At 39.4% G+C, this 27148-nt stretch overlaps 1 protein-coding gene across 1 annotated transcript; it reads left to right on the top strand.

The window, feature by feature from the left end:
- Positions 1-471: 471 nt before the first annotated feature.
- On the top strand, positions 472-23443 carry dcun1d1 (defective in cullin neddylation 1 domain containing 1). Its single transcript, XM_016991980.2, has 7 exons — positions 472-627; positions 10447-10663; positions 14491-14659; positions 15359-15489; positions 16001-16083; positions 17361-17457; positions 19280-23443. The coding sequence occupies exons 1-7, from the start codon at positions 625-627 to the stop codon at positions 19357-19359; spliced, it is 780 nt and encodes a 259-aa protein (XP_016847469.1). The 5' UTR covers positions 472-624; the 3' UTR covers positions 19360-23443.
- The last annotated feature ends 3705 nt before the right edge of the window (positions 23444-27148 follow it).

The following is a 27148-nucleotide window of genomic DNA, read 5'->3' as shown; positions in this document are numbered from 1 at the left end:
GATGCTAGCGGGGTACAAATAAAGTTTAATAATAATAATAATAATAAATGTTTGCCATACATGTGTTCATTGTAATCCGCCCTGAGTCCCCTTCGGGGTGAGAAGGGCGGAATATAAATACTGTAAATAAATAAATAAATAAACTCCCGTAAATCCCAGCAAGTTTACCAGCTGGATTGTTGTATGTCTTTCGGGCTGTGTGGCCATGTTCCAGAAGTATTCTCTCCTGACGTTTCGCCCACATCTATGGCAGGCATCCTCAGAGGTTGTGAGGCTTAAGCGGCTAAGGGGGGGAAAGGAAAGGGCCTGGGGCGGTTAGGAATGGTGGGCGTTGAAGTCCAAAACACCTCGAGGGCCGAAGCTGGCCCAGGCCTGCTCTAGCTCTCCTAGGCCTCCCTCTTCGTACTTGCTTCTCCTCAGGACCTCTTCCCTCAGTCCAGTGCCGGCTTGGCCTCAGCGCGCATGCGCAGTGCGGGCGGAAGGCCTGCCCTTCGAGAAGGCCTGCCCCCTTCTCCCTCCTTCCTTCCCTCCTTCCTGCTGCTGCGAGTGCGCCTCCGCCGGCCCGGGAGGGGAGAGCGAGGCCTGCGCGAAGAAGCAGCCGCCGCCGCCGCAGCCCCCACCACCATGGTAAGTAAGCAAGCAAGCGAGGCCCAGGCCCGGTTGTTGAGGGAGGGGGTGGGTGCCTGGCAACGCGGGGCCTAGGCCTCCACTAGGCCTCGCCGTGTTCTCCTCATTCTCATTCTCCTACAGGTTGAGTGGGCTCTCTGGGCTATCTTCGTTATCCTCGTCACCTTTGTTGTTATGGCCATCACTACCGCTTCCCCTTATTATCCCTTGTCCGTAATGTTTGGGATCAGAAGTGTTTTGGGATATTTGGGGAAGCGGGTGGGATAGTTTTGGAATATACATCCTGGATATACGAGGGCTACAGGTTCTCTCTCTTCCCATTGGGCTTGTTATTATTATCATCATCATCATCATTATTACAGCATCTCTCAGCCCTTCCACACAGCCCTATAACCCAGGATATCAAGGCAGAAAGCCCCACCTTATCTGCTTTGAATTGGGTGATCTGAATCCACACTGCCATATTATCCCAGTTCAAAGCAGATAATGTGGGATTTTATTCAGCCGTGTGGAAGGGGCCAATTACAAATCTTGAGTATCCGTTACCTGAAATGATGGTATTGGAATACAATATTATACAGTAGAGTCTCACTTATCCAACACAAATGGGCCGGCAGAACGTTGGATAAGCGAATATGTTGGATAATAAGGAGAGATTAAGAAAAAGCCTATTAAACATCAAAATAGGTTATGATTTTACAAATTAAGCACCAAAACATCATGTTATACAACAAATTTGACAGAAAAAGTAGTTCATTACACATTAATTCTATGTAGTAATTACTGTATTTACGAATTTAGTACCAAAATATCACAATGCATTGAAAATGCTGACTACAAAAATGCGTTGGATAATCCAGAATGTCGGATAAGTGAGTGTTGGATAAGTGAAACTCTGCTGTACTACTAATAATACAATATAATAATATTAATTATATATTATATATTAAATGTAATATTATTAATAATATTACCATATAATGATATAATACAATATAGTAGTTTAATGCTTATATTGTGCTATGCTAATAATATATAGTATGTTCATTTGATTTGTAAGCCGCTCTGAGTCCCCTTCGGGGTGAGAAGAGCAGGATATAAATGTAGTAAATAAATAAATAATATTGATTGATATCCCGCTTTTTCTCTCCATATGGAGACTCAGAGGGGCTTGCCACTAAAAGCATCACAATACAAGTATTGAAACAGTGTTGAACATCATTAATATTAAAACAATCCAAGTTAAAACCATAAAAGCCTATTTATTATTGTCATTCTTGCATCTATTACAAGTCTGAGTATCAGTTATCTGAAATTATTATTATTATTATTATGCTTATTGATGTCTCGCTCCTTCTCTATACAGAGATTCAAAGCTGCTCCTCACTAAAAGCATCATAATACAAGTATTAAAACAATCCAAGTTAGAACTATAAAAGCCTGTTTATTATTATCGTCATTGTTGCATCTATTACAAGTCTGAGCATCGCAATACAAGTATTTAAACAGTATTGAACATTATTAATATTAAAACAATCCAAGTTAGAACCATAAAAGCCTATTTATTGTTGTTGTTGTTGTTGTATCTATTACACGTTTGGGTATCCGTTATCTAAAATTATTATTATTATGTTTATTGATATTCTGCTTCTTCTCTCCGTACGGAGATGCAAAACAGCTCACAACTAAGCATCGTAATACAAGTAATACATCGTAATACAAGTATTAAAACAGTATTGAACATCATTAGTATTTAAAAAATCCAGGTTAAAACCATAAAAGTCTATATTTTATTATTAGTATTATCATAATTGCATCTACTACAAGTCTGAGTATCCGTTATCTGAAATAATAATAATAATTATTATTATTATTATTATGTTTATTTATATGCCGCTTTTTCTTTCCATATGGAGACTGGCCCCTTTCATACAGCTGAATACAATCCTACATTGTCTGCTTTGAACTGGAATATATGGCAATGTGGATTCAAATAACTCAGTTCAGAGCAAATATTGTGGGATTTTCTGCCTTGATATTCTGGGTTATATGGCTATGTGGGAGGGCACTCAAAGCGGCTCACAACTAAAAGCACAGCAATACAACTTAAAATATGCAAGTATTAAAACAGTATTGAACATCATTAAAAGCATATAAAATCACAGCAGCCCCTGACAATCTTAAAAACCTTTTTTTAAATGAAATGTTTAGGAGAGGTATTTCAGATTTTTTGGGATCCTCCCTCTAGTTTTTGGAAAAATTTGCAGAATACATAATGAGGTACAATAATAATAATAATAATAATAATAATAATAATAATAATAGTTTTATTTCTTGCCCACCTCTTCCATTTTGTAATATTTGTGATACATATAATGAAATATAGTGCTACAGGTTGAGTATCGGTTCTCCAAAATGTTTGGCATGGGTTAAGGTGACTCTTAATAATGGATATTATTATTACTGCTACTATTACAGGTTGAATATCCTTTTCCAAAATGCTTGGGACCAGAAGTGTTCAGGGCTTTTTTTGCAAAATATGTAATGAGGCATCTTGGAGATGGGAGCCAAGTCTAAACACGACATTTGTGTATGTTTCATATGCATCTGATACACGTAGCCTGAAGGCGTATATTAAAAGAAATGCAGGTTGATGATCACATATCTGGAATTCCAAAATACTATGAAATCCTAAACGGACCACATAAATAGTTGCAATAGAAAGAGCAGCAGAAGCAGTATTTGAAACTATACTCAAGCCAGTCTATCAGAGGTAAAGCAAAGCAACTGTATATGCACCCAGAGTTGTAACACCTTTCAAATCACTGCCCACCATCCTAAAACTAATACATTACAGCTAATACAGGCTGAGTATCCCCTATCCAGAAATCCAAAAATGCTCCCAAATCCAAATCTGTCCACTTGAGGGGCTAAGATAGGGGCACCTCTGCTTTCTGATGGTTCAACATACATTGGGGGCAAATTAACAATGGTGTATGAAGTTACTTTCAGACTATGTATATGTAACATAGATGAATTCCATGTTTAGATGTATGTTCCATTACTACAATATCTCGTGTGTGTAGGTATTCCTAAAATCTGAAAAAATTCAAAAACTTTGCCTCCCAATCATTTTGGATAAGGAATATTCAACCTGTATGTTGTAAACTAAATTAATTTGGCTTTAATTTTCAAGTTACTTACAGTGTGTACTGTCCTTAGCCTAATGTGATATGGTTATTTCAGCCTACAGAAACAGGTTTTCAGAATACCTCTTATTATCTTTAGGACTCATATTTAGGCCTTTTAACGGCAAAAAAATTCCACAGGAATTGAAGCGTCTTTCTACATGCCTTTTAAAATCTTGCAACTAGGAAAACAAACGTTGATCCCCAAACAAACATAGTTTCTTCAAAATGCCACTGAGTTCAACCAAAATAAAGTTCATCCAAAATCAGAAAAGGTTGCTTTTCAATAAAACATGGCCATGGTAGACATGTGTTCTACAATGAAAAATAATTGTAATCATATACAATATGCTTAAAACATATATTGAACTATCAAAAAGTAAAAGGTTGTCACTCTCTCGGCTATTTTAATATTTGCTTTTATGGTTGCATTTTAACTATATTTTAATATGTGATTTTACAGATGTATTCAACTATGTTGCACCCTGCTTTGAGCTGAAATAAATTAGTTTTATCTATGTAGACAATTTTGGATTTTATAGTAAAATTTTGGATTTTGGTATTCCAAGTAAGGGATGCTCAACTTGTATTATAATTGTGTAATATCTTTCTGGAAGAAACATAAATAATGTAGTGCATTTTGTGTAGTGGGCCATTCTCTGGAAGAGGCTTTCAGAGAGGAACTACATGGATCAGTTTTGACAGAAAAATCCAGAGCCCTGTGACATCCTTGAATGCTAACACTTTTATTCTACTTTGGTAGATTCATAACTGGTTTCTTGGTGCACAGGTAGGAGTTACTTCTTTTCAATGTGTCTTCCATGTCTGCCCTGGAGAAAACATTCCTAAAACCATAGTATACATTTAATAAAGGAAAGAAACAGACTCGTATCCAGGAGCTGCCTACTTGGAGGAGTGACATGTCACTTTTTGTCATTACAGTTCGCTAAAACAACTCCATAACTCTTACCTGCATGATCCCTAGGAGGCGGCTCTTTGTCAACAAAGAAAAGTAGCAACAACAATGATGCTCAAAGTGATGGTCTGTAGACTTGTGTCAGCCCTTGAGCTATCAGCTGCTGGTTAGCAGCAAGCTTCCAGAAGAGAAATAGGGAAATTATGGTACTGGTCTCTGGCAAATGGAGTAGGGAAGAAAGATCGATGGCTCCCCTCATCAGTTAATCTGAACATTATTGATCTAGGAACACTCAGAAACCAATTCTATTACTATGTCTTGTGCTTTTACTGAGGTCTAAATAATGCCAGGTGTTCTAACAGCTCATTCACTTATTCACTCTCCAGTGACATATGACATCACATGCACAACACATCAACTTAAAAAATAACAGGTGGTTTGCTACTAAAAAGAAATTTGACACTTTGTGAATGGAAGCATTCAGAAGCTAATGAGAGAACCTTTGACTCTCTCAACAGACTACTGCTTGCTTACTTTAAAAGTCACCATACTTTGCCCAAAATACTTCAAGATAGGCTCTAGTATGGTATTGCTGAACTAGATTTTATCAGCAAATTCACTTCTGGTGAATTTGGGCTTACTTGGAACTCTACTGTTCTTTCCCCCACTATACATATTTTTCATCACACAGAAAAAATATTAAGTATTATCACCACTAAATAGTGTTGTGTTTGAGTTTTGTTTATTTTTCATATACTTGCTGCAACATTGTATTGACTGTTTACACAGTCACACACACACAGAATAACATTATTAGGTTGAGAAATGATCTTAAACACATTTGGTAGAGTGGGATGTAAATAGTAATTTTAGGTGCTAGAACGTGTATGTTAATTTTTCATTGTGCAATACATATCTGTCATGTCCATGTTTATTGGAATGTAATACTGTCTGGTCTTTGTTAGATTTTCTTTTGGTTGAAGTGAGTGACACTTTTAAATAACTGGTTAGGATGAGGTTGAAAGGTCTGTTCACATTTGTTGCTAAGAGTTTCAAAGGCAAGTAGCAAGATACTTCAGTTTCTATGGTATCTTTTGTCATTAAAAGACCTAAATATGAATCCTGAAGATAAGAGGTATTTTGAAAATCTGTTTTTGTAACTATGTTACTTTAGGTTAACATACATAGTAAGTAACTTGAAAATGGCAGCAGTGTTAATGTACTTTACGATGTATTTGTTTTATTACCAGGCTTCTCTGATTTTGAAATATCAAATCCTTTACTTCCTAGTTACCTGTTGCTTCAGACACGTTGCATAGGCTTTCATTAAAATTTTATCCAGGAAGTACAATGAGTATACTGAGGCCTCTTAACTACCTAAGGTGTTTGAATGTGTTTACCTTTAGACTCAGAGAACACACCCAGGATGTGTTTTCCTTAAAATTAATTTATTGCCCGTGTATGTATCAACACCAAACTTCCTGGAAAAAAATAAAGTGGAGTATTCAGTGTAATTATAACAAATTATATTTATGTTGTATTAAGTGTCTCAAGAAGGGAGGATCATCTTCCTTCCACCTTGCATAAACAATCTGGCAAAAGAAATGCAAAGATCATATGTCACTTAAATTTAATATGCTTAGATATAAAGTTGAAAGAACAAGCTCTTGAAGTTACAGTACAATGAATATGCAAAATGTTTTGATCTGTTCTTTATTTTGGACAAAATATATAATAATAATGTGGTTTATAAAATCTGTTTATTTTCTCAGAACCCCTAATAATTTATAATTCTGTTAGGGTGTAGTTTTACCAAGTGGCTTTATATTCCACCTTTCAAGGCAGGGAGGAGGTAGTTATGGATTCTCATATATATTCCTTCCCCAGTCCTGCTACCTACCCTGTCCCATGTACTCTGTGACATATACTCATGAAAGCAGGAAGGTGCTGATATAAGTAATAGATCTGCCTGAAAGAAATGGGTATGAGTAACTAAGATTGCATTTTCTGCCACTGAACTGGATAGCAGAGAAGTCTTTAGTTAGAAAATTGGCAACAAGAGTAGGATAAGGTAGTAAGCATCTGAGTTGAACAGGTCTTTTTCTCTTGGTGGAAATAAAGACCTTTTTGTAACTCAGACATTAGCTTGAAGCAAGTAAAATAAGGAACCCCCCCCCCCCCCCCCCACACACACCTCTATACAGACTGAGTGTACAGATTGAATATCCCTTTTCTGAAATCCTTGAGATTTGGAAGTGTTTCGACGTTCAGATTATTTCGGATTTTGGAATGCCTGTATTTGTATATACATATGTGATTTTAAGTCATTTATGTTTCATATATATCTTACACATATAGCTTGAAGGTAATTTTGACAACATTTTAAATATTGAGTGTGAAACAAAGTATGTGTAGCTCAAACCATCAGAAAGGAAAGGTGTCACAATCTGTCACCCATAAGGAAAATTTTGGATTTTGAAAAAAAAATGGCTCGGGCTGTGGCGCAGGCTGGAGAGCAGCTGCAATCACTGCAATGAATCACTCTGACCAGGAGGTCATGAGTTCGAGGCCTGCTCGGAGCCTATGTTTGTTTGTCTTTTTTCTATGTTAAAAAGGCATTGAATGTTTGCCTATATGTGTAATGTGATCCGCCCTGAGTCCCCTTCGGGGTGAGAAGGGTGGAATATAAATGCTGTAAATAAATAAATAAAATAAATTTTGGAATTGCAAATAAAGGATGCTCAGCTTAAATATATTGTTATTAGGAAGGAACCCCAGCAAGCTCTCTGAGCTAGCAGGGGTGGTCTCAGGCCTGGCATTGGAGTCCCAATGGCTTATTGTGCTGGGGGACTTCAATGTCCATGCTGAGACCACCCTGACTGGCGCAGCTCAGGACTTCATGGCCACCATGGCAACCATAGGGCTGTCCCAATTGGTATCTGGTCCCACCCACAGAGCAGGGCACACACTTGACTTGGTTTTCTGCCAGGGATGGGAGGAAGGTGGCAGTGTGGAGGAGCTTGCCATCACTCCTTTGCCGTGAACTGACCACCACCTGATCAGGTTTAGACTTGCTGCGCCTCCTAACCTCCGCAGGGGTGGGGGACCTATTAAGATGGTCCATCCCAGGAGGCTTATGGATCCAGAGGGATTCCTGACGGCTCTTGGGGAGTTTCCCGGCGCCTCGGTTGGTGATCCAATTAGTACAACGGGCAGCAGCCAGACCAGTAACTGGGGCGGCTTACAGGGAGCGTACCACCCCCCTGTTAAGCCAGCTCCACTGGCTGCCGATATGCTACCGAGCCCAATTTAAAGTGCTGGTTTTGACCTACAAAGCCCTAAACTGTTCTGGTCCAACTTACCTGTCCGAACGCATCTCCTCCTGTCAGCCCACGAGAACCTTAAGATCATCCGGGGAGGCCCTGCTCTCGATCCCACCTGCCTCACAAGCGGCTGGTGGGGACAAGAGTCAGTCTCGGTGGTGGCTGTGGAACTCCCTCTCTAGTGACATGCGGCAGGCTCCATCCCTTCTGGGGTTTAAAAAGAAGTTGAAGACCTGGCTATGTCCGCAAGCGTTTAATGAATGAACTCAGTTAGTGTTGACATGGATTGGATTAAGGCTCTTGCACAAGGTCTGATGGATGACTGGCATATATATTGTGTTAAATCTTTTATATATTGTATTTTACTATGTTATTTAATTATTTTAATTGTTGTATTATTTTATTCTATTATGATATACTGGTAGCGATCTTGCCAGTTGTGTAAGCCACCCTGAGTCCCCTCGTGGGGAAGGGCGAGGTAGAAATATCGGAAATAAATAAATAAATAAAATGATATGATATAAAAATGATCAAGTGACACATTTTCCTGTCCTCATTTGGTATCTTTGCTAGCAGGGAAATAAATATATATTGACATTGTAATTTGATGCAGAGTGAGAGGAGATGCCTTTACATAGGAATGGTGTTTTACAGCAGTATATACACAGTTGTAATACGTACAGAGGACACACCTGGAATATGTAGTTATACCTTAAGTGATTTGTGAATTATTGAGTTGGCATAAAGTCATCAACACTTTGCTTCCCTTAAAACTCAGAATATTTTTGGAGGTTCTTTTAGATCACAAACACTTCCCAGATTTGTAAAATGAGCCTTATTGAATGATAAATAAATAGGTTGTGCATTTTTCTTAACATGATGTTGAAAGGAATGGATGTACAGGCAATCCCCCGAGTTAGAAATATCCGACTTGCAAACGATTCATAGTTAAGAACACGGGTGAGCAACAGAAAGTGAGAGAAATCTACCCCTAGAAAGGGAAATTCACTCCTGAAAGAGTTATCGTGGGGAAAAGGTGTCTCCACTAAAGCTTTATCACCAATCCTTATTTCCACAACAAGCCAATTTTTTCAAGATCACAGGGACAAAAAGTGAGATGAAATCTTCTAAACGGGCACAGGCAACAAAACAAACACCACAGGATGTTAAACCTCCCCTGTGCTATCCAAAGCACGTTCCCCCCCCCCCCCCCATATACATTTGTCTAGAGTTACACTTAAAAATCTACCTGTTCCGACTTACATACAAATTCAAGTTAAGAACAAACCTACAGAACCTGTCTTGTTCGTAACTAGGGGACTGCCTGTAAATGAGTATTTTAATTGCTGGCTCATAGTTTTGTCATATTAGGTTTTTGTCATTTACCATATTTGGGAATCCAAGAACCATATACTTGGTTTTGGGCTTGTGTATCTCAAATATTGTTATTTGTAGATGAATGGATTCAGATTGCCATTGTTCTTGTTTTGATGTGTGAAGGCTTGACAAGGTAAATTTAACCACCAAATTATGCCATCATAGGTTTAGTTTACTGGCAGTATTTTTCTTGCCATTCTGGACAGTCCATCTAGGGAAGAATCCTGTGTAAAATGTAATAGCCTTTTTGGCTCTTGCCAGTAATAATTGGCATTACTGGACTAGAGGAACCAGTCATCTGACTTAACACAAAGAAATACTCTTTGTTCTGTTAGACTAGATACAGAACGATTTCTTCCTTGTATATTTTCATTTTCATAGTACACAGTCTACAGTACTGAGGATTTCACTCTTTTTTTTGCAAAGGTGATATGAATCAGTTGATGGTTTCACATATTTGGTGCATGACCAACTTAAAGCGGAAAGCTTTGTGGTTTCAGGTGCCTTGTCTTTTTGTTTGCCCTGGAGCAGATTTCCACTTTAAATTTTCCACTTGCCAGATTTTTACACCACTCTTCAGCTTCTGCAAAGGTAATGTACTTATGTGGATATACATGATTCCTTTGGTGGTGCTGGTATTCTCCCTTGTAAGCCTTGTAGTATTTGTGGAAATTCAGGAGCATGCTTGGAGAATGTTTCTGTGAACTGGGCAAAGCCATATGTCAGGTTGCAAGTCATATCAATGGGAAGGAGAAGCATCACACAATAGTCTATCATTTATTCTGTTACATAGCTGATTTAAGGAGGAATAAGTACCTTATAATTCTGTTGAGTAAAAAGAAACCAGATCAGGTCAGGAACCTACATCCCTAACAAACTTTCTTTTTGTCTGCTTTAATTTTCTGTCAGATACATTCATCACTTTTGAGTTACTGTTTTGGAAGAAATGTGAATGCTACTCCCTTAGGTAAGCAAGTGTGAAGATTCACTTTTTTGTCCTCTGATACTTTTCTAGAACAAGTTGAAGTCATCACAGAAAGATAAAGTTCGACAGTTTATGATCTTCACACAGTCCAGTGAAAAGACCGCTGTGAATTGTCTATCTCAGAATGACTGGAAGTTAGATGTTGCAACAGATAACTTTTTTCAAAATCCTGAACTGTATGTACGAGAAAATGTTAAAGGATCGTTGGACAGAAAGAAGTTAGAACAGCTATATAATAGATACAAAGGTGAGTGATTTTGGTTAACCTCCTGCATGCATCGTCTAGCAGTAGATTCTATGTCTGAAATGCAGTGCAAAACCGTGGCTTTCATTGAGAACAATGTTGTGTTTTGTGTTTCAGTACAAAACAAGGAAGGGGATTACATACAAGTTGTTACAGAGGTGGAGAAAGTGCAGCCTGTGGGTCCCAAGTGAACCCTTGCCTTCTTTTTCTAGCCCCTGAAGTCTCTGTGAATCCTCATTTAATAATGTGGCATGATTTTTGGCTACAGAGCCCATTAATATAGAGAATTAAAGTAGCCATATCCCTTCCTCTACTACCCTGTTATGGTCAGCCCACCTCCTGACTTAGCACTCTGGTTGTTATCTCTGCTTATAACAGCTTTAGCAATCAGGCTGTTCTAGTGTCGTTTCAATCACCAGGAGAAGCAACAACATTTTGCTCTAGTTGCTTTTTCTGTATGTAGATCTTACACAGGGAAGTGATGGGTCTATATTTCATTTCAAGAAAATACTTTTGCTCAGCACAAGAAGCAAAAGGAATGTCAAATTCTTATTAAGACCATTCAGTGGTTCATGTGCAGAATATTCTGTCTTTACAACAAACACAGAAAATATACTAACACTCATCTTGTTGATGAATGTGTACTTTCCTAAGTCTACATAGTGAATTTGAACTTTGGACTTTCTGATTTTTAGTTCAGCCTTTTAAGGAAAAAACTACTGAGCTTTTGTCTTGATTCTTAATCAGTCTTCTGCACAGTTGGTCAGGCTGCTGAGGGTGGAAGTTATAGTCTCATATGCTGCTTCTTAAACTGAGGGCCCTGCCCCAAAACCTTAGCTCAATATTGGGGTCCCTAAAATTTGGCAACAGTAAAAGTTTTCTGAACATCATCTAGATGTTTTAGATATTTGCACAAATATGTTGTGCTGTGTTTACTGTGGGCTCTGCAGAAGATGCTTCAGCTATCTATATATATAAAAGAGTGATGGCATCACGGCAATTCACAAAACAACAAAAGTACAGGCCCCCCAACCTCAAAATTTGACAACACAACCCATCATCCACGCCTCAAGGTTGATACAACAAAAAGAAAAGAAAAATAAAGTCCTAATTAGAGGGAGAGCAATAATTTTTTTTATCCAATTGCTGCCAGTTTAGAGGGCTAATCTCTGCCCACTTGGATGCCTAGCAACCAAGGGACAGCCAGGTTTCAGTTAGGGGACAGGCAAATTTAGGCCTCACTTAGGTTTCTTCCACAGATTATCTAATTTGCACTGGATTATATGGCAGTGTAGACTCAAGGCCCTTCCACACAGCTATATAACCCATTTATAATCTTATATTATCTGCTTTAACTGGATTATCTTGACTCCACACTACCATATAATCCACTTCAGTGTGCATTTTATACAGCTGTGAAGAAGGGGCCTCATATAATCCACTTCTAAGCAGATAATATAAGATTATCAATATACAGTAGAGTCTCACTTATCCAACGTAAACAGGCCGGCAGGATAAGTGAATATGTTGGATAACAAGAAGGGATTCAGGAAAAGCCAATTAAACATCAAATTAGGTAATCGTTATACAAATTAAGCACCAAAACATCATATTATACAACAAATTTGACAGAAAAAGTAGTTCCAGCGCAGTAATGCTATGTAGTATTTACAGTAGAGTCTCACTTATCCAACACTCGCTTATCCAACGTTCTGGATTATCCAACGCATTTTTGTAGTCAATGCTTTCAATATATCATTATATTTTGGTGCTAAATTCATAAATACAGTAATTACTATATAGCATTACTGTGTACTGAACTACTTTTTCTGACAAATTTGTTGTCTAACATGATGTTTTGGTGCTTAATTTGTAAAATCATAACTTAATTTGATTTTTAATAGGCTTATCCTTAATTCCTCATTATCCAACATATTCGCTTAGCCAACGTTCTGCCGGCCCGTTTATGTTGGATAAGTGAGACTCTACTGTACTGTATTTACAAATTTACCACTAAAATATCACAATGAATTTAAAACACTGACAACAAAAATATTGATTATGAAAAGGCAGACTGCGTTGGATAATCCAGAACATTGTATAAGCGAATGTTGGATAAGTGAGATTCTTCTTTAATATGAAATAATTACTGGGATAGAATAATGCAGAACAATATAATCTCTAAAACCAGGACAGTAAATAAACAGGGGAATTCCACACAGGAAACAATCAGGGCCAGCTAACACCTCCCAACAAAGTATTCCCATCATCAAAGTCTGGCAAATCCTGTTTTCTCAGGGCCACAGACAGTAGAAGCACATAAAATATCGCAAACAACACCACTCTGAAAACAAGGGAATTCCAGACAGGAAACAATCAGGGCCAGCTAACACCTCCCAACAAAAAATTCACTCAGGGAGGAAACAGCCAGGCTTTAAAGCTGCAAGGCCATTACATCCTAATCATTTTTCCTAATTGCTGCATTCATACTTGCCTCCAACAAACAAAAAAAACCAATCAGAAATATTGTATATTCACAACCTTTAGGAAATAATATCCCCTGATGGCGCAGCGTGTTAAAGCGCTGAGCTGCTGAACTTCTGGACCGAAAGGCCACAGGTTTGAATTGGGGGAGCGGAGAGAGCCCCCACTGTTAGCCCCAGCTTCTGCCAACCCAGAAGTTCGAAAACATGCAAATGTGAGTGCATCAATAGGTACTGCTCCGGCGGGAAGGTAACGCCGCTCTATGTAGTCATCCCACATGACCTTGGAGGAGTCTACGGACAACGCCGGCTCTTCGGCTTAGAAATGGAGATGAGCACCAACCTCCAGAGTCAGACACGACTGGACTTAATGTCTGGGGAAAACCTTTACCCTTGACCTTAACTACCACCAATTCCTCAATTCTTTATTTCCCATACCACCAGACTTCGCCACAGCAACGCGTGGCTGGGCACAGCTAGTACTTCATAAAAAGCACAATCAGCCTATTTAGCAAACCTTGCAAATGTTTATTCGTTATCAGTATATGTTTGAATTTTATACTTATTTTATATACCTGTATACCAAGAGTCACATAAACATTTCTTGGGATGAAAGAGATTGTGAGTAGAAAGGTTTAAGAAGCCCTGGTCTAACACATCTGGAGGGCACTGGCTTGGTGACAGTTGATATGAATTGTCCAACTTCTTTTTGTGACATGTTATGACACTTCTCTAAAATATTTAGCAGGACTCTCAAGCTATCACTCCTCTCCCATCTTAGGTTGCATTTTAACTGCTACTCCCAGGGAATGTGGGTACAATCCAGACCTTCAGAGAGAGGGTCAGACTAAGTGATTGATTCTTTCTGCTCTTTGAAGTGAAAATCAGTGACCCGCTTTTCTCATTAGCATCATAACAATAAAACAGGGGTTGCTATATAAAAGGCAAACATTCAGTATCATGAAATACCCTTAAGATGAGATGATAATGATGATGATGATGATGATGATGATAATAATAATTATTATTATTATTTATTTATACCCCGCCACCATCTCCCCATGGGGACTCGGGGTGGCTCACAATGTTACAAAAGTAACAGCGCAAATACATTAACAATATACACAGTTTAAAACACAAGAAGATGATAAAACAGAAGTTAAAACAAAGGTTTATACAACAGTAATAATATCAAACAACCACCAATGCAATTCAGTCAACTTCAAAGATAGATTTAGATTCATTGGATTTGTCTTCAAATAGGGCAAAGTTGCAGTCCAGTTAGCAGAAATCATTTCAGAGTATTTGTACATTTTCATTTATTTTATTTCATGTTTAAAACCTTAGATCCTCAAGATGAGAATAAAATTGGCATAGATGGTATACAGCAGTTTTGTGATGACCTTGCGCTTGACCCTGCCAGTATTAGTGTATTGATTATTGCCTGGAAATTCAGAGCTGCAACACAGTGTGAATTCTTAAGGATGGAATTCATGGATGGGATGACAGAACTAGGGTAAGTGCTTAGCAGGTATGGGAGAGGATTCTGGCCCTATCAGTTGAATCAGTGCCTCATGTCCCAAGGGAAGAGCCAACCATACTCTGCCCATTTGCTGTGCTTATATGCACATATACTGTACTTCCTCTCCCCCCTTCCCATTCACATGTACCTTTCACTTTCTAATGCCTTTTTTATTACTCCACAAACTTAATTAGAAAAGAGTGTGAAATGTCCTGGGACCCCTCTACCTAATGCTGTGAAATTGTGTGACATAGGATTTGGCCATGCATTGAAATTTAGAAAAAAAATTCAAGTAATTTTTTTGTTGCATCATTTGAATTAAATATTCTAATTACTTAGAACTATACTTCAAAGATAAAGACTCTCTCTTTATTCTTACTTTTATTTATACCTGTAGCCATGTTAAGTAATCTAATCAAAAAGACCACTGGAGCTTAAAACATATTTTTTTATTTCTTGAAGAAATCTTCTGAGAATGTTCCAACTCTAGAGAATTTATAAATTTATTGATTAACTTGCATTTTCATTGGTTAAATATTAGAAACAAATCTCAGAATATTTTAAAACCTGCCATTTCTTTCCTAAAATGAATATGACATCATCTTGGTTTGGAAGAAATATATTTTTGAAGTATTTTACACCTGCAGTATACAACTTATTAATACACATGCAAACTTTTTAAAACAATTGCAGATGTGACAGCATAGAAAAACTAAAGGCCCAGCTTCCCAAAATGGAACAAGAATTGAAAGAGCCAGGAAGATTTAAGGATTTTTATCAGTTTACGTTCAACTTTGCAAAGAATCCAGGACAGAAAGGTTTAGGTATGTATGGAATATTTTCTGGAGCAGAAATAAGCCAAACCATTTGCAGGAAGGCAGAGTCCTGGCAGACTATTGCTGAATTTCAGATGTGGTCATTGCACCTTAAGACCAGCCTACTAGGATTTCCTAAAGCAAATATATCCTCTTGTAAAAGTATGTTCTGACTCAATATCCTTCCACTGATGTTAAGGCTGCACTCTTTCCTCCCCTAAAAGTATTTGTCACAGGGAAAACAATCACTGAATTTGAGGGTAAGTTCAGCAGCAGTCTTTGTTGCAGCTTTAAAAGAGCTGCCTAGAGACACACAGTGCATATGAACAAACCTATGCCAACATTAGTCCCTAGTCCCAGTTTCTAGTTCTGTCAGTTATCTGGGTGGGGAGGGAAGTCAGGATTGCCCCAGAGCTTGGAAGTACGGTGTATGTTTTCCTAGTGACTATCAATTAATTTTGCAGTTATGAAATCTGAATATTGAGAAGAGTTGAGTTTCTGTTTTTGTTTACTGTTACAGACTTAGAAATGGCCATCGCTTACTGGAATTTAGTACTTCATGGAAGATTTAAATTCCTAGACTTGTGGAACAAATTTTTATTGGTAAGATCATGCATGGATTGGGTTACTTGATTAGAAGCAATGAGATTATTTCTGTTACCTGACTGTTGCAGATAAGCAACAGGCAATAGTCGGCAGCTAATGGTTCTGTGGGCCAAATCAATTTTAGAGAGAACTGGCAGCTTCCTCTGCTTCAAAACATTGCTTGAGTTTAAGCTTGATACAACGGAATCGAGCTTAAAATCGGAAATCTTGAAAGGGAATTGTATATTGCTGGCAGGCCTAGCCTAGCCTGCTGGGGTGCCCAGTTTGGCACACAAGGGTTCCCTGATTAGAATCAGAGTTGGAAGAAACCACACGGGCCATCCAGTCCAACCCCATTCTGCCATGCAGAAAAAGAATATTCAAAACCCCTGATAGATGACCATCCAGCCTCTGTTTAAAAGTTTCCGCAGAAGAAGCCTCCACCACACTCTGAGGCATTGAGTTCAAGCCTGCTCCCTCTTCCTTACGACAATATTTAGAGAAATATTTGGGCCTTCTAGATTAGATGGGAAGATGCTGGGATGACCCAGAGTGATGGGATATGCCTGGCTGGACCAGGTTTCATTGCATGTGTAGGAGGGTGGAAGGCAAGGCAAAAAGGTTTGAGTCCTGAGAGTAATACGCAGCTGGCTCTTGAAGTGCAAACCAAATGAGCTTGATGTATTGTCGAAGGCTTTCATGGCCGGAATCTGAGGATGCCTGCCACAGATGTGGGCGAAACATCAGGAGGAAAGCTTCTGGAACATGGCCATACAGCCCAAAAGACTCACAGCAACCCAAATGAGCTTGGCTTCATGTTTTGCTCATGTTCCCTGTGCTGGGAAGGCAAGGCAGGAATAAAGGACACCCAGCCAATGCTTCAAAAGCCACCAGAGTAAAACTCAACAAAATTCTTGACATGCCAGGAGAGTGAACTTGGTGTTGGTCAGGTAAATGAACCTGGCTCACCTTTCTAGCAGTGGAAAGATGAGTGAGGAGAGTGGTTAAACTGACTCAGACAGTGGGCCTCCAGTCTGCCTAGCATTGCTGCTTCCCTCCCCAAAAGACACCTGCCTAGTGGGTGTATTTGATTTTGTGAATCATCTCTGAACATGCAGGCTCTTTGGTCATCCATTCTGTTTGGAAGTAACTTTCTGAATTCTACCATTTTCCTAGCAACATTTCAAGGTAGACATGCTGGGGGTTCAACTACCTTGAGCTGTGGCCTCTTACCTTAACTTCCTAAAGGTTTGGTAATGCATTTATTTCTGACACTCTGATTTTTCCACAAATAGGAACATCATAAAAGATCTATACCGAAGGATACTTGGAACCTCCTTCTAGACTTCAGTGCGATGATAGCAGATGATATGTCAAATTATGATGAGGAAGGTACTGTGCTTTTCAAACATATTTGCCTGAACAACCCTTCATTTAATAAGCCTTCCTCAGGAGAATCTTCCTTCCCATTGTGATTCTCTTTTTTGCCAGTTTATGCTACCAGAGACCTCAATACGTTTCGCTTAAATTTCTTCACCACTGTGACTGTTGATTTGCTGATACTCTGAAGTGTTTGATTGTAATTGTGAGGGGCACCACGAGGATAAACAGAGAGTTGTTTGTCTGCCTTCTGAAAATAAAGCCACTCCTTTTGTGCAGATACTGGGCACAATCCAGGAGTCAGCATTTAACAGTGGCAATCATTGCCATAGTGACTGACCATGGATTTGTTTCTGGAAAGCAGTCTCTAGCAAGAAGAAGCTCTTTGGTGGCGGTGGGTGGCTGGGGGGAGAATTCTGTTTTATTACCCTGGTTTGGTATTTTACCAAACTAGCAGACCCAATTACCAAACTAAACTCTGCTAGAGTTACTAGTCCAATCTTCAGGTTGACTGACTAATTTAGTGAGAATTCCTTACAGTTGTGGGCTTTCCTGTCTCACTCACTTGTTCTCTGTGAAATGTTCAGCTGCATATGAAGATCACATTTCCTACAAATTGAACATCCCTAATCTGAAACCTGAAGTGCTCCAAAATTCCTAAACATTTTGCTGCCAGTCACTCATTTCCAGCTTTGAGGTGCTGTCTGCAGCACTCTGGTTTGTTCATTAGCAAGGTGGGAAAGGGTGGCTGGTAGGCTCCCTGGAGAAAGGAAGGAGGCTGGAAAGAGACACGAAGATCTGTGAAATGGCAGAAGGGGTGGATGTGAACTGAGCACTGTGCTTGACATGTTGCAGATCTTCAGTCTCTTTCCAGCTTTGCATCTCATAAACAACACAAACAACAAACAAAGAGAGTGCAAGGCTGGAAAGAGATGGGAGGTTACAGAGAGATGTTAGGATCTATGAAGTTGTGGGAGGTGTGGATTTGTGCCCAGCTCTACTCGTAGATTCCTGCCATTTCATAGATCCCCAGTCTCTCTCCAGCCTCATGTCTTACGTGCAACACAAATATTGAATGAACAAGATGTAGGGCCAGAAAGAGACATGAAGCTGGAGAGAATCACGAGTATTTGTGAAATTCCAGGAGGTGTGGCTATCCAAGATATCTCATTCTGTAATTATATGTGTGTGTATATATAACTGTAGTTATATATATGTATAAATAAATACTGCAAAATCAGAAATCCAACATGCTTTTGGTCCCAAGCATTCAAGATAAGGGATGCTTAATCTTTACTTCATCTTTTTATGTCACAGAACCTTTTAGTCAAACCTTAACTCATGCTAGATCTTGGCCCCTGATTCCCAGACCATTGCCCAAACCTGCTAAGGTTTCTGAGAGTTCAGGTCCAAAACACCTGGAACTTCAGTGTTTGTGAATTACCGCTCTGTATTACTGGGCACAGTCAGACAATTGGGCAAGACAAAGACTAGGAAGAGTTACTACAAAAAAAGGAAAGAGAAATTTCTACAACTGAATTAATAAGAAATTATAATTGGCTGCCAAACTGCAATTTATTGAGTACTGACTTTATACAGATATTTTCCTTTAGCCTATGATGCTGAGCGTGTCTGTGCATTGTAAGTTTTTAATTCATATTGAAATGAGTGCAAATTATCATGCTTGGAGGAAGGACATGAGTTGTAATTTCACATTGTCAGTTATTCCAAGTTACAAGAAACTTTAAAAAATACTATATTATATAGAGAATGTCCCAAGAGTGTCATGCAAATGTAATAATAATTTACCTTCTCCCCCCTCCTCTCCCTCTAGGAGCATGGCCAGTTCTTATTGATGACTTTGTGGAATTTGCACGCCCTCAGATCGCTGGCATGAAAAGTACGACAGTGTAGCGCTAAATGGACCTTCTAGAGTGTACATAGCCTGTACAAATAAACACACTGGGGGAAAATTGCACAGTCAATTTCTGCCAACTGACTGAACAGGACTGAAGACCAATCCTCAAGAAATAAAGGCTGAGGGTTGAGGCAAACCTCTAAAGGATCTACCTTGGACCATATCAGACTACGGGTGGTTTGGGCTTCTCTCCTAGCCTGGGCCATTCTGATCGATTTGAAAACTCCAGCATTGTCGATATCATCCTTTTTGGGTTGCTTTTTTTTAATCGAACATCCTGATCCTTCCCATAAATCTTAAAAATGTTTTTGGATGGTTCTTCTGAAATATCCGATTCCACCTAAAGCACATGCTGTCTTCACCAAGCAAGCTCTGGCATGAGAATTTCACAGATCAGCGTCACAACCTGATGGTTTTAGTTTCTTTTCTTTCTTTTTTAAAGGTCTTCAAATAACATGCGCTTGGGCTAGCGGGAAATACCACACTGAGAATATCCTAAACAGTGATATGTGGTTTCCCAAGGTCTGTTTGTAGGTGTCAGCATGAATGGCAAGGCTGCTGCCTCCATTTTAAAGCAGGCATTGAAAGCAAAGCTTGCAGTTTTCTCCCCCTTCAATATCAGGCTCTCCAGCTGTACAGGTGCTTGACTTTGTGTGTTTGAAACACAACAGAGGTACTGGGCACTTTGAAGTGCTAGTATTTTAATTATTTTGGTCAGAGACACTGGGTGCCTAATGTTGAAAGTCGAACCATTCTGAAGGGCTCCAGTCCTCGGTTGCTGGGCCATGCGATGTTTTACCGAGTCTCCACCCGTTCCTGCACTCTTCCTCTTCTTGTTCCCATGTTCCTCTGAATGACTTCCTATATCTGCCAGCCCTCCAGCCCTGGCCATCACATTTTCACACATACAGTGTCCATCTGCAATAGTGGCACCCCCACCCTATCCCTCCATATTTTGCCTTTCAGTTTAATCTTATACTATTATTTTGGACGGGATCAAGTAATGGCTTCATGGAATTGGAGCTGTTCTCTCTTTTTCTCCTTAATTCTTGGAGTTAGTGGGTGCACCTGACATTATTTGCATAACTCTGTGTATCTGTCCATTTTTAAAAAACTAGATGGACAGAGTTTTGGTGAAATGGGCTTTATGCCATTTCTAATTTCCAATATTTTCTAAAACAAGGGCTGGCCAGTTTAATCTGAAAAGTGGGTTTTAAATTGCTCCCAACCGCTCTTCAAGTTGCTCAATAAAATTTTGTAACCTTGACATGTTTACATCTTTGTTGAGGAAATCTCTCTACTCCCTTCCCTCCAACCAAATTTCTACTGAAATGTTAAAAACCTGAATACAGTACTGGATTTTAATGTTGGTTATGCAATGTAGATTAAGACTGAAGAAGGTGTTTGATTGTTAACGGAAGAGCAATGTGTGTGATGCGGATCTCTTTTAGACATGATGGCTCAAACCATGTAATGCAAAATTCTTATCAAAGTAGTGGTACTTCTATGATGGTCAGAATCTTTCAGCAGTCATGATGGGTGCATTTGTTTTTTTGTTAAGGCAGAAGTGTGATGCTAATGGAAGCATCAACCTGTTGTACAGAAGTTCCATGAGGCTCTAGAGCACTGGTTCCCAAGCTTTGGTGCTCCGGGTGTTTTGGGACTTCACCTCCCAGAATTTCTGAGTTTTGGACAATTGGAGCTTATGGAAGTTGAAGTCCAAAATGTGTGGGACCAAAGCTTAGGAACCAGTGCTCTAGTATAAAGCAGAGGATGAACAATTCATGTCCTTCCAAATGGCCTTGGGTTGCAACTCCAACGGACTTCAATTGGTACACTCTTTGCTGAGGGGTGATAGTATTTGCAGTGCCGAAGCACCTAAGGGGCCACAAGTTGCTCATTCTTGTAAATGGAGTTTGCCATTCACATTGGTAGCAATTGGGGTTGGAGCATGGATTTACTGTTCACATTGGAGTTGCTGCTTAGTTAAAGCCCCTACATATGCTCTAAATAGTCCAAAAGCCTATCTTCTTCCCCAAAAATGTATAAATCGGAGTATAATCCAGTGAAACAGAACCCTAGCACTTTTCATGGCAGAACTTTAGGTATTTGTTTTACTCTTCCATTGTGTTCAGTGGAACACAGCCATCTGCTTAAATTTGGCTCAGTTTTGGGTCATACCCAGTGCAGCTGTAATGTTACTCAGTTGCCTAACCGTGGTTAAGGAATTGAGAGTGTCTTGATTAAATCCCTGTCCCTGTCCAGCATAAACCATGTTTAGCACTGTGTTTCCTCAAATGCTATCCATTGTTAGCTTTAATCCAGAATGTGAATCTTGAAGTTGTGGAGCTCGTTTACACGCTTAGCTTAATGTCAACCATGCTGCTAACTTTGGCCTGGACGTCACATGGAATATGGTCAAGCCTGAAATAGGAAGGGGAAGTAAACTGCAGTGGGTGAAACATGAATCTCCAATTCTTTTAACCACAATTAAAAGTTTTGGAGATTTTATGTCTGTCTTAGACTCCATTGAATGTACATCAGCACTATAGTTGTGTCTAGCACCCAATTTTGGCTGTTCGCTTCAAAGTGTGATTTTTATCGCTTGTGTTTTACACGTCAGCATCCCTTGAAATACCATCTGGCTAAAGAGTCATTTTAACTCCATTTGTATTTCTCTGAAATAATAGTTTTACTAAGGAGATATTAGGACATTTCCAATTCAAGATGTTAACATCTTTTCTAATCTTAATGAATGAGACGTTCAGGCTTGGCATACTAAGTAATGTTTCATGACTGACATCTCATTTATACATGAAATTCAAAATGCACTCTTATGCGGTAACATAATTTTAGGGGGGAAACCTTGTGTATTAAATGACTTAACATTTATTTTTAACCTATGTGACGTCGTCAGGAAAGTGCCCCCTTGTTTCCTAACAGTGCACTTTGGGAAAAGCTTGGTCATGTGCTAGTTTTAAGGAAACAATGCGATACGAGTTGAGAATTTCTCTTCTTCGGCTGCTGCGATTGGCAAAAATCAAACATTTTGATCTACTCTTTTCATTTGTTTTAACTCGTGTAAATATCAGTGGAGACTTGAATTATAAAAATCCTACAAAGTGTGTGTGCCGTTTTCTGTCTAATGAAAAATTGGGAACAAGTTTCTCAGAATGAGTTCATTGATGTATGCTGTGTTACTTGTGTGTCTGTGTGTGTATTTTGGCATTCTTGTTTCTCCTTTTTTTAAAGAAAAAAATTCATGAGATATTCTATCCCTGTGCAGAAAGTTGATGCATGAGAACACCGTGCGGATCTTGTTTTTTTTTTGTTTTTTTTTTGAAAAAAAAACAAAACAGTATTGAGAGGCCTTTTCAACAAAATGGATTTTGCCATCAGTTTCGTACTACAATATTTATAATTACTGTGTAATTATAAAAAGAAACTGCATTACATAAAGCATTGCTGTCTTACGTAGTAGGGAAACTGAAGTCATTTGTGTGATTGCATCTTGGAAATTTAAGAAGAGGGTTTGATCCATCACGCACAAGTCAGCTGCCTGCCTTTCCTTGCAGTAGGATGTGTATTTTCAAGGCTTGCTTGGATTGTGTCCAGTGGCAGAAATGTATGGCTCAATGATGGTTTGCTTCTGAATGTAAATGCCTGGCTCTAGGAGAGATTGACAGATGCGCAGACCTATTCCTGTATGTGTGTGTGTATGTATGTATGTATGTGTGTGTAGTTTCTTTTTAATTTAAAAGTTGTGAACTGAGTACAGTACATACTTGGGTTGGTTTTATTAATAAAAGCAACTCAGACTTTGATCTGGCTTTTATCATCCCTATCATCATTCTCTCTCTTTTTTAATTGCATACAAATATAAAACCCTAATTTGGGGGTTTTATACTAATATGTAGAACTGAAACTGTCCTGCTATAAGAGAACACTTGGGAACTGAGGGTTATATTTCAGACACTCGATCAGCATCTTTCTGTAAGTTGAATTGTAATTTCTTAGGAAAACGCATCCCTCCCAACAAACAAGAGGCAATAAAGTTCCAGCCCAATTGTCATGATGAAACTTTCTCATGAATTATTTCTTTTATGAGTATGTGTTTGATTTCTAGGGGATCACGGCAAGGTCAGTGATGTGAGAGTCTTACTACAGTGCATGTTTTAACACATCCATGGCATAGTGGTAGGGTTCTCTTTCCTAGTTGTAACACATTGATTTTGAGTTCCTTATTTTATGAAAAGAGGGTGGGGAAGAACATGCCATGTCTGTGGCCTATGACAGCCCATCTACATCCTTTGGCCTGTGACAATTGGAACCCTGTTCTTTAGTCCCAACTCTAGGAGACCCATTCAGTGCATGCATAGGTACATCCCGTTGTTTCAATGGGTCTACTTTAGGTAGGACTGGCAACAGAATTCAGGCTGACCTCTGAAAAAATTACCTTGTTTCCTCAAAAACAGTTCTGACACTTCTGAAAGTTGTCTAAAACTGAAACTTCTCATTCGTCGTCTGTTTTAAAGATGTGAGCAAAACTCTGTAGACAATTGATCAAGAAGTGAAGGTCAGTTTCAGAATATTTCACATCCTATGCTAAGGTAGATCTGGGTTTTATCTCCCAAGGCTGAAGTCACACAAACAAAGCAAACTGAAGCAAAGTCCTATTGATGTCTGTGGATGAGTCTTGTACATTCAGGTATCTGGAATCAGTAATAGTCCCGTAGTGACTGTAATTGGAAAGGACATGCTTATATTCATGTAATACCTTTAGATTTATATTTGAGCATGTGAGGTGTACATTTAGTCATGAAGGCAATGCTCCTGAGGCAGCAATTCTATCCTCATGCTTCTGAATATAGTTTATCCCTGAGTAAGCATAGGATTCCTATTAGATTATTCCTACATGATGTCCCCTTAGGAATCTGGCGACAAGGAGGAGAGAAGCTCATTTGGGAAGTGTTTTTGCTTAGCAGGGTCATAATACTAGAAGTCCAGCATATCCTAAATATATGAGTGTGTGCACATATGCTCACAGAGGTTTCAATTTGCTTTATTGGTGTCAAATGTGTCAAGTGCTGTGTTGATTTCCATCTGGCTTCAGCCACTAACTATTTTAAGAATCCCAAGGGATGGCTGCACGCTCTTCCTAGCAAAGCATGAGGACAGGTGTACAGGAGACTCAATTAAACAATGTAAAATAGTAATTTGGACCGGTTGCCAGCCATATGTAGTTCTCCTTTGACGTGAGTAGCATTGCTCTCTTTCCTGACATGGAAGGTCTGTTCTCGCTAATGATTTTCTGTTTTCCAGGATTGAAGATCAGGCAGGTGAGGCCCACCTCTGAGAGGCAGACTGGCTCTTGAAACAATTGCCTTCTTGGTTCTTAGTTGCTTCATTCTGATAAATGGGCCAGATCTTCACCACAAGAGAGAAAAACAACAAAAATAAGGGCACCTGACTGGTGAACTTCAGACTAGGAATATAAATCCTTGCTTGCACATGAGACCCTTAAAGACGGTGTGTTTTCTACTGGTTTTGAGCAAATATTTGTATGTAGAAGGTGTTTTGCACAAATCTGCATAGCTGAATACCTTACCATGTTTGGTTACATTTAGTTTCTGGGTAGAGATCTAGGTCCCTTTCCTGTCAATATGGCATTATGATTCCACTTTAACTGATATCTCGAGATGGGTTTCTTTGCTATTCATATTTCAACTGGAGATATCCAGGAACATAACCTTGCATGGGATGGAGCATAGTTGTGCCCCCAGATTTGAGACTGGGATTCAGCCCAGCACCCTAAAATTATTTGTGATTGCTGCTCCAGGATCCACTCCTCTAGTAAGGGTGAAATCTTATAAAAGAAGTTGCAGTTTTCCAACAATGTATAAGTGTCCAGGGACAGTGTCCTCATATAGGGCATTAACCCCCATGCTCCATTCCTGTGTGCTGAGCACATGCATGGTAATAATAATCTAAAATACTGTTTCACCACCTGGGAAACTGGCTCCCAGGTGGCAAGTTCTGAAAGCATGACAGATGACCCATGGTAGAAGGGTTGGCTCTCTGCCAATAATTGGTTGTTTATGCCTGATTAAATGAGAAGACCTTTATCTGCTGGTGAAAGGAGCAGACGGGACCTACCCAGTTTCTTATGAAAGGGAATTCCACAGATGGAGCAAACATTGAGAAGGCTCTGCCCCACAGAAGAAGTCTTCCCCTGAGGATCTTAATATTGGCAGGTTTGTAAGGGGAGAGACTTCTTTTCAGGTAGCCTGGACCCAAGCTATATAGAGCAGTTGTTCTCAGAAATGAACGGGTAGCTGCCAAAATTCTTTCAACAAGTTATTTATGTGCTCCCTGTGATTGGCCGCAGTCTGCTCTGAGAAATGTCAGTGGTGAATTGTTCAGCCATGAGGGTGTAATTGCCTGTTGTGCTCTAGTCTAAACAAGGCCCCCTGTGCTTGTACTTTATTCTCCCACTCTTTCATATCTTCAAAGAGCGAGAGAATAAATCCTGAAACCTGCCTTTTGCTCAAAGTGAGATCTTGGTAGTCACCAGTGTTGAATGATGAGTCAATGGGTCTACTCTAACTGGAGAATCATTTATTCAGCTGACAACATGTCTGTGATATTGTTGTTGAAGATGATGATATGTATCTTCAAGTAATGTTTGACTTACGGCAGCCCTAAAATAATATCAGTGTTTTCTTGGACTGTGAGTGTGTCTTACCAAGGTCACGCAGAGGATTTCCAGGGCTGTGCAGGGAATTGAAGCTCCGTCTCCAGAGTTGTATTCCAGCCCTCAAACTGTTACATCACACTGGCCCATACACATATGTAAGTTACACTAAGTCTGCAGCCATAACACAATTAAAGTATTATATTTCACATACAACAATGTTGTGTGTTGCCCAATGATACCCAGTGATTGACATATATTGTGCTATGTTGCTATTCTCCAGTGGGTTGCATACTGTTGCCATCACACATCTCTGCTGGTGGACAATTATGCCATGCTAAGGGGACATTGGATTGCAGACTCAGTGGTCCACTCTAGTTGAGACCATCAGTGAGGCATTAGGCTTATCTTTAAGCTCTGGGGGACCACAGAGGAAACATGGATGCACTTAGACCTGTCACATGCAATTGAAGAGTTGAGGCAAAAGATCATCAAATGAGGGGTTTTTTTTAGATTGTCTCCAAGAGGTGAGAAAGATATGTAGTGAATGCTACAATACAGAACCACAGTTTCAATTTGGTGAAGCTGGATTTTAATGAATGCAGAGAGTTAGGAAGAACACTCAGGTTTTATATGTAGTCTTTAGGAACCTGTTAAGCCAGGAAAGTGTTTGGGAAAGGCATCTGGCCCCATCTCTATCCCTTTCAGTTATGCCTTACTGCTTTCTCCACGATCAACTAAGAACAATGCTCTGTTGGCAAAGATGAATGTTAAAAGATGGCTTACTCTGTGGCTTTGGAATTTCAAGGCCAATGTGGAGAAAGGCCCTGCAAGCTTCCTAAAGTATGGGCAAGTTTCTGTTTGGGATCATTTTGGTTGTGGCATTCTGGAAGTCATAATCTTTAAAAAAAACTTTTCCAAGGTTTGCATAATAACTTCTTGGCAGTAAGCGTGAGATCAGTGATTGCCTCAGAGGTGGTGGACTTACTTCTCTGGAGGTCTTTAAACAGGGGTTGGATGGGCATCTTTCAGCAAGACTTTAGTTGTGTATTCCTACATGGTTGTGGCTTGGACTAAATGGTTCATGTGGT

This window comes from Anolis carolinensis, chromosome 3 (assembly GCF_035594765.1).
Source record: "Anolis carolinensis isolate JA03-04 chromosome 3, rAnoCar3.1.pri, whole genome shotgun sequence".
Taxonomy (NCBI): Eukaryota; Metazoa; Chordata; class Lepidosauria; order Squamata; family Dactyloidae; genus Anolis; species Anolis carolinensis.
The sequence above is the reverse complement of the archived record's forward strand: the minus strand, read 5'-3'. Positions and strand labels throughout refer to the sequence as shown.

Coding starts and splice junctions, on each gene's coding strand:
- dcun1d1 (XM_016991980.2), top strand. Junction 14,660..15,358: donor GATGGGATGACAGAACTAGG/GTAAGTGCTTAG, acceptor AAACAATTGCAG/ATGTGACAGCATAGAAAAAC. Junction 15,490..16,000: donor TCCAGGACAGAAAGGTTTAG/GTATGTATGGAA, acceptor TTACTGTTACAG/ACTTAGAAATGGCCATCGCT.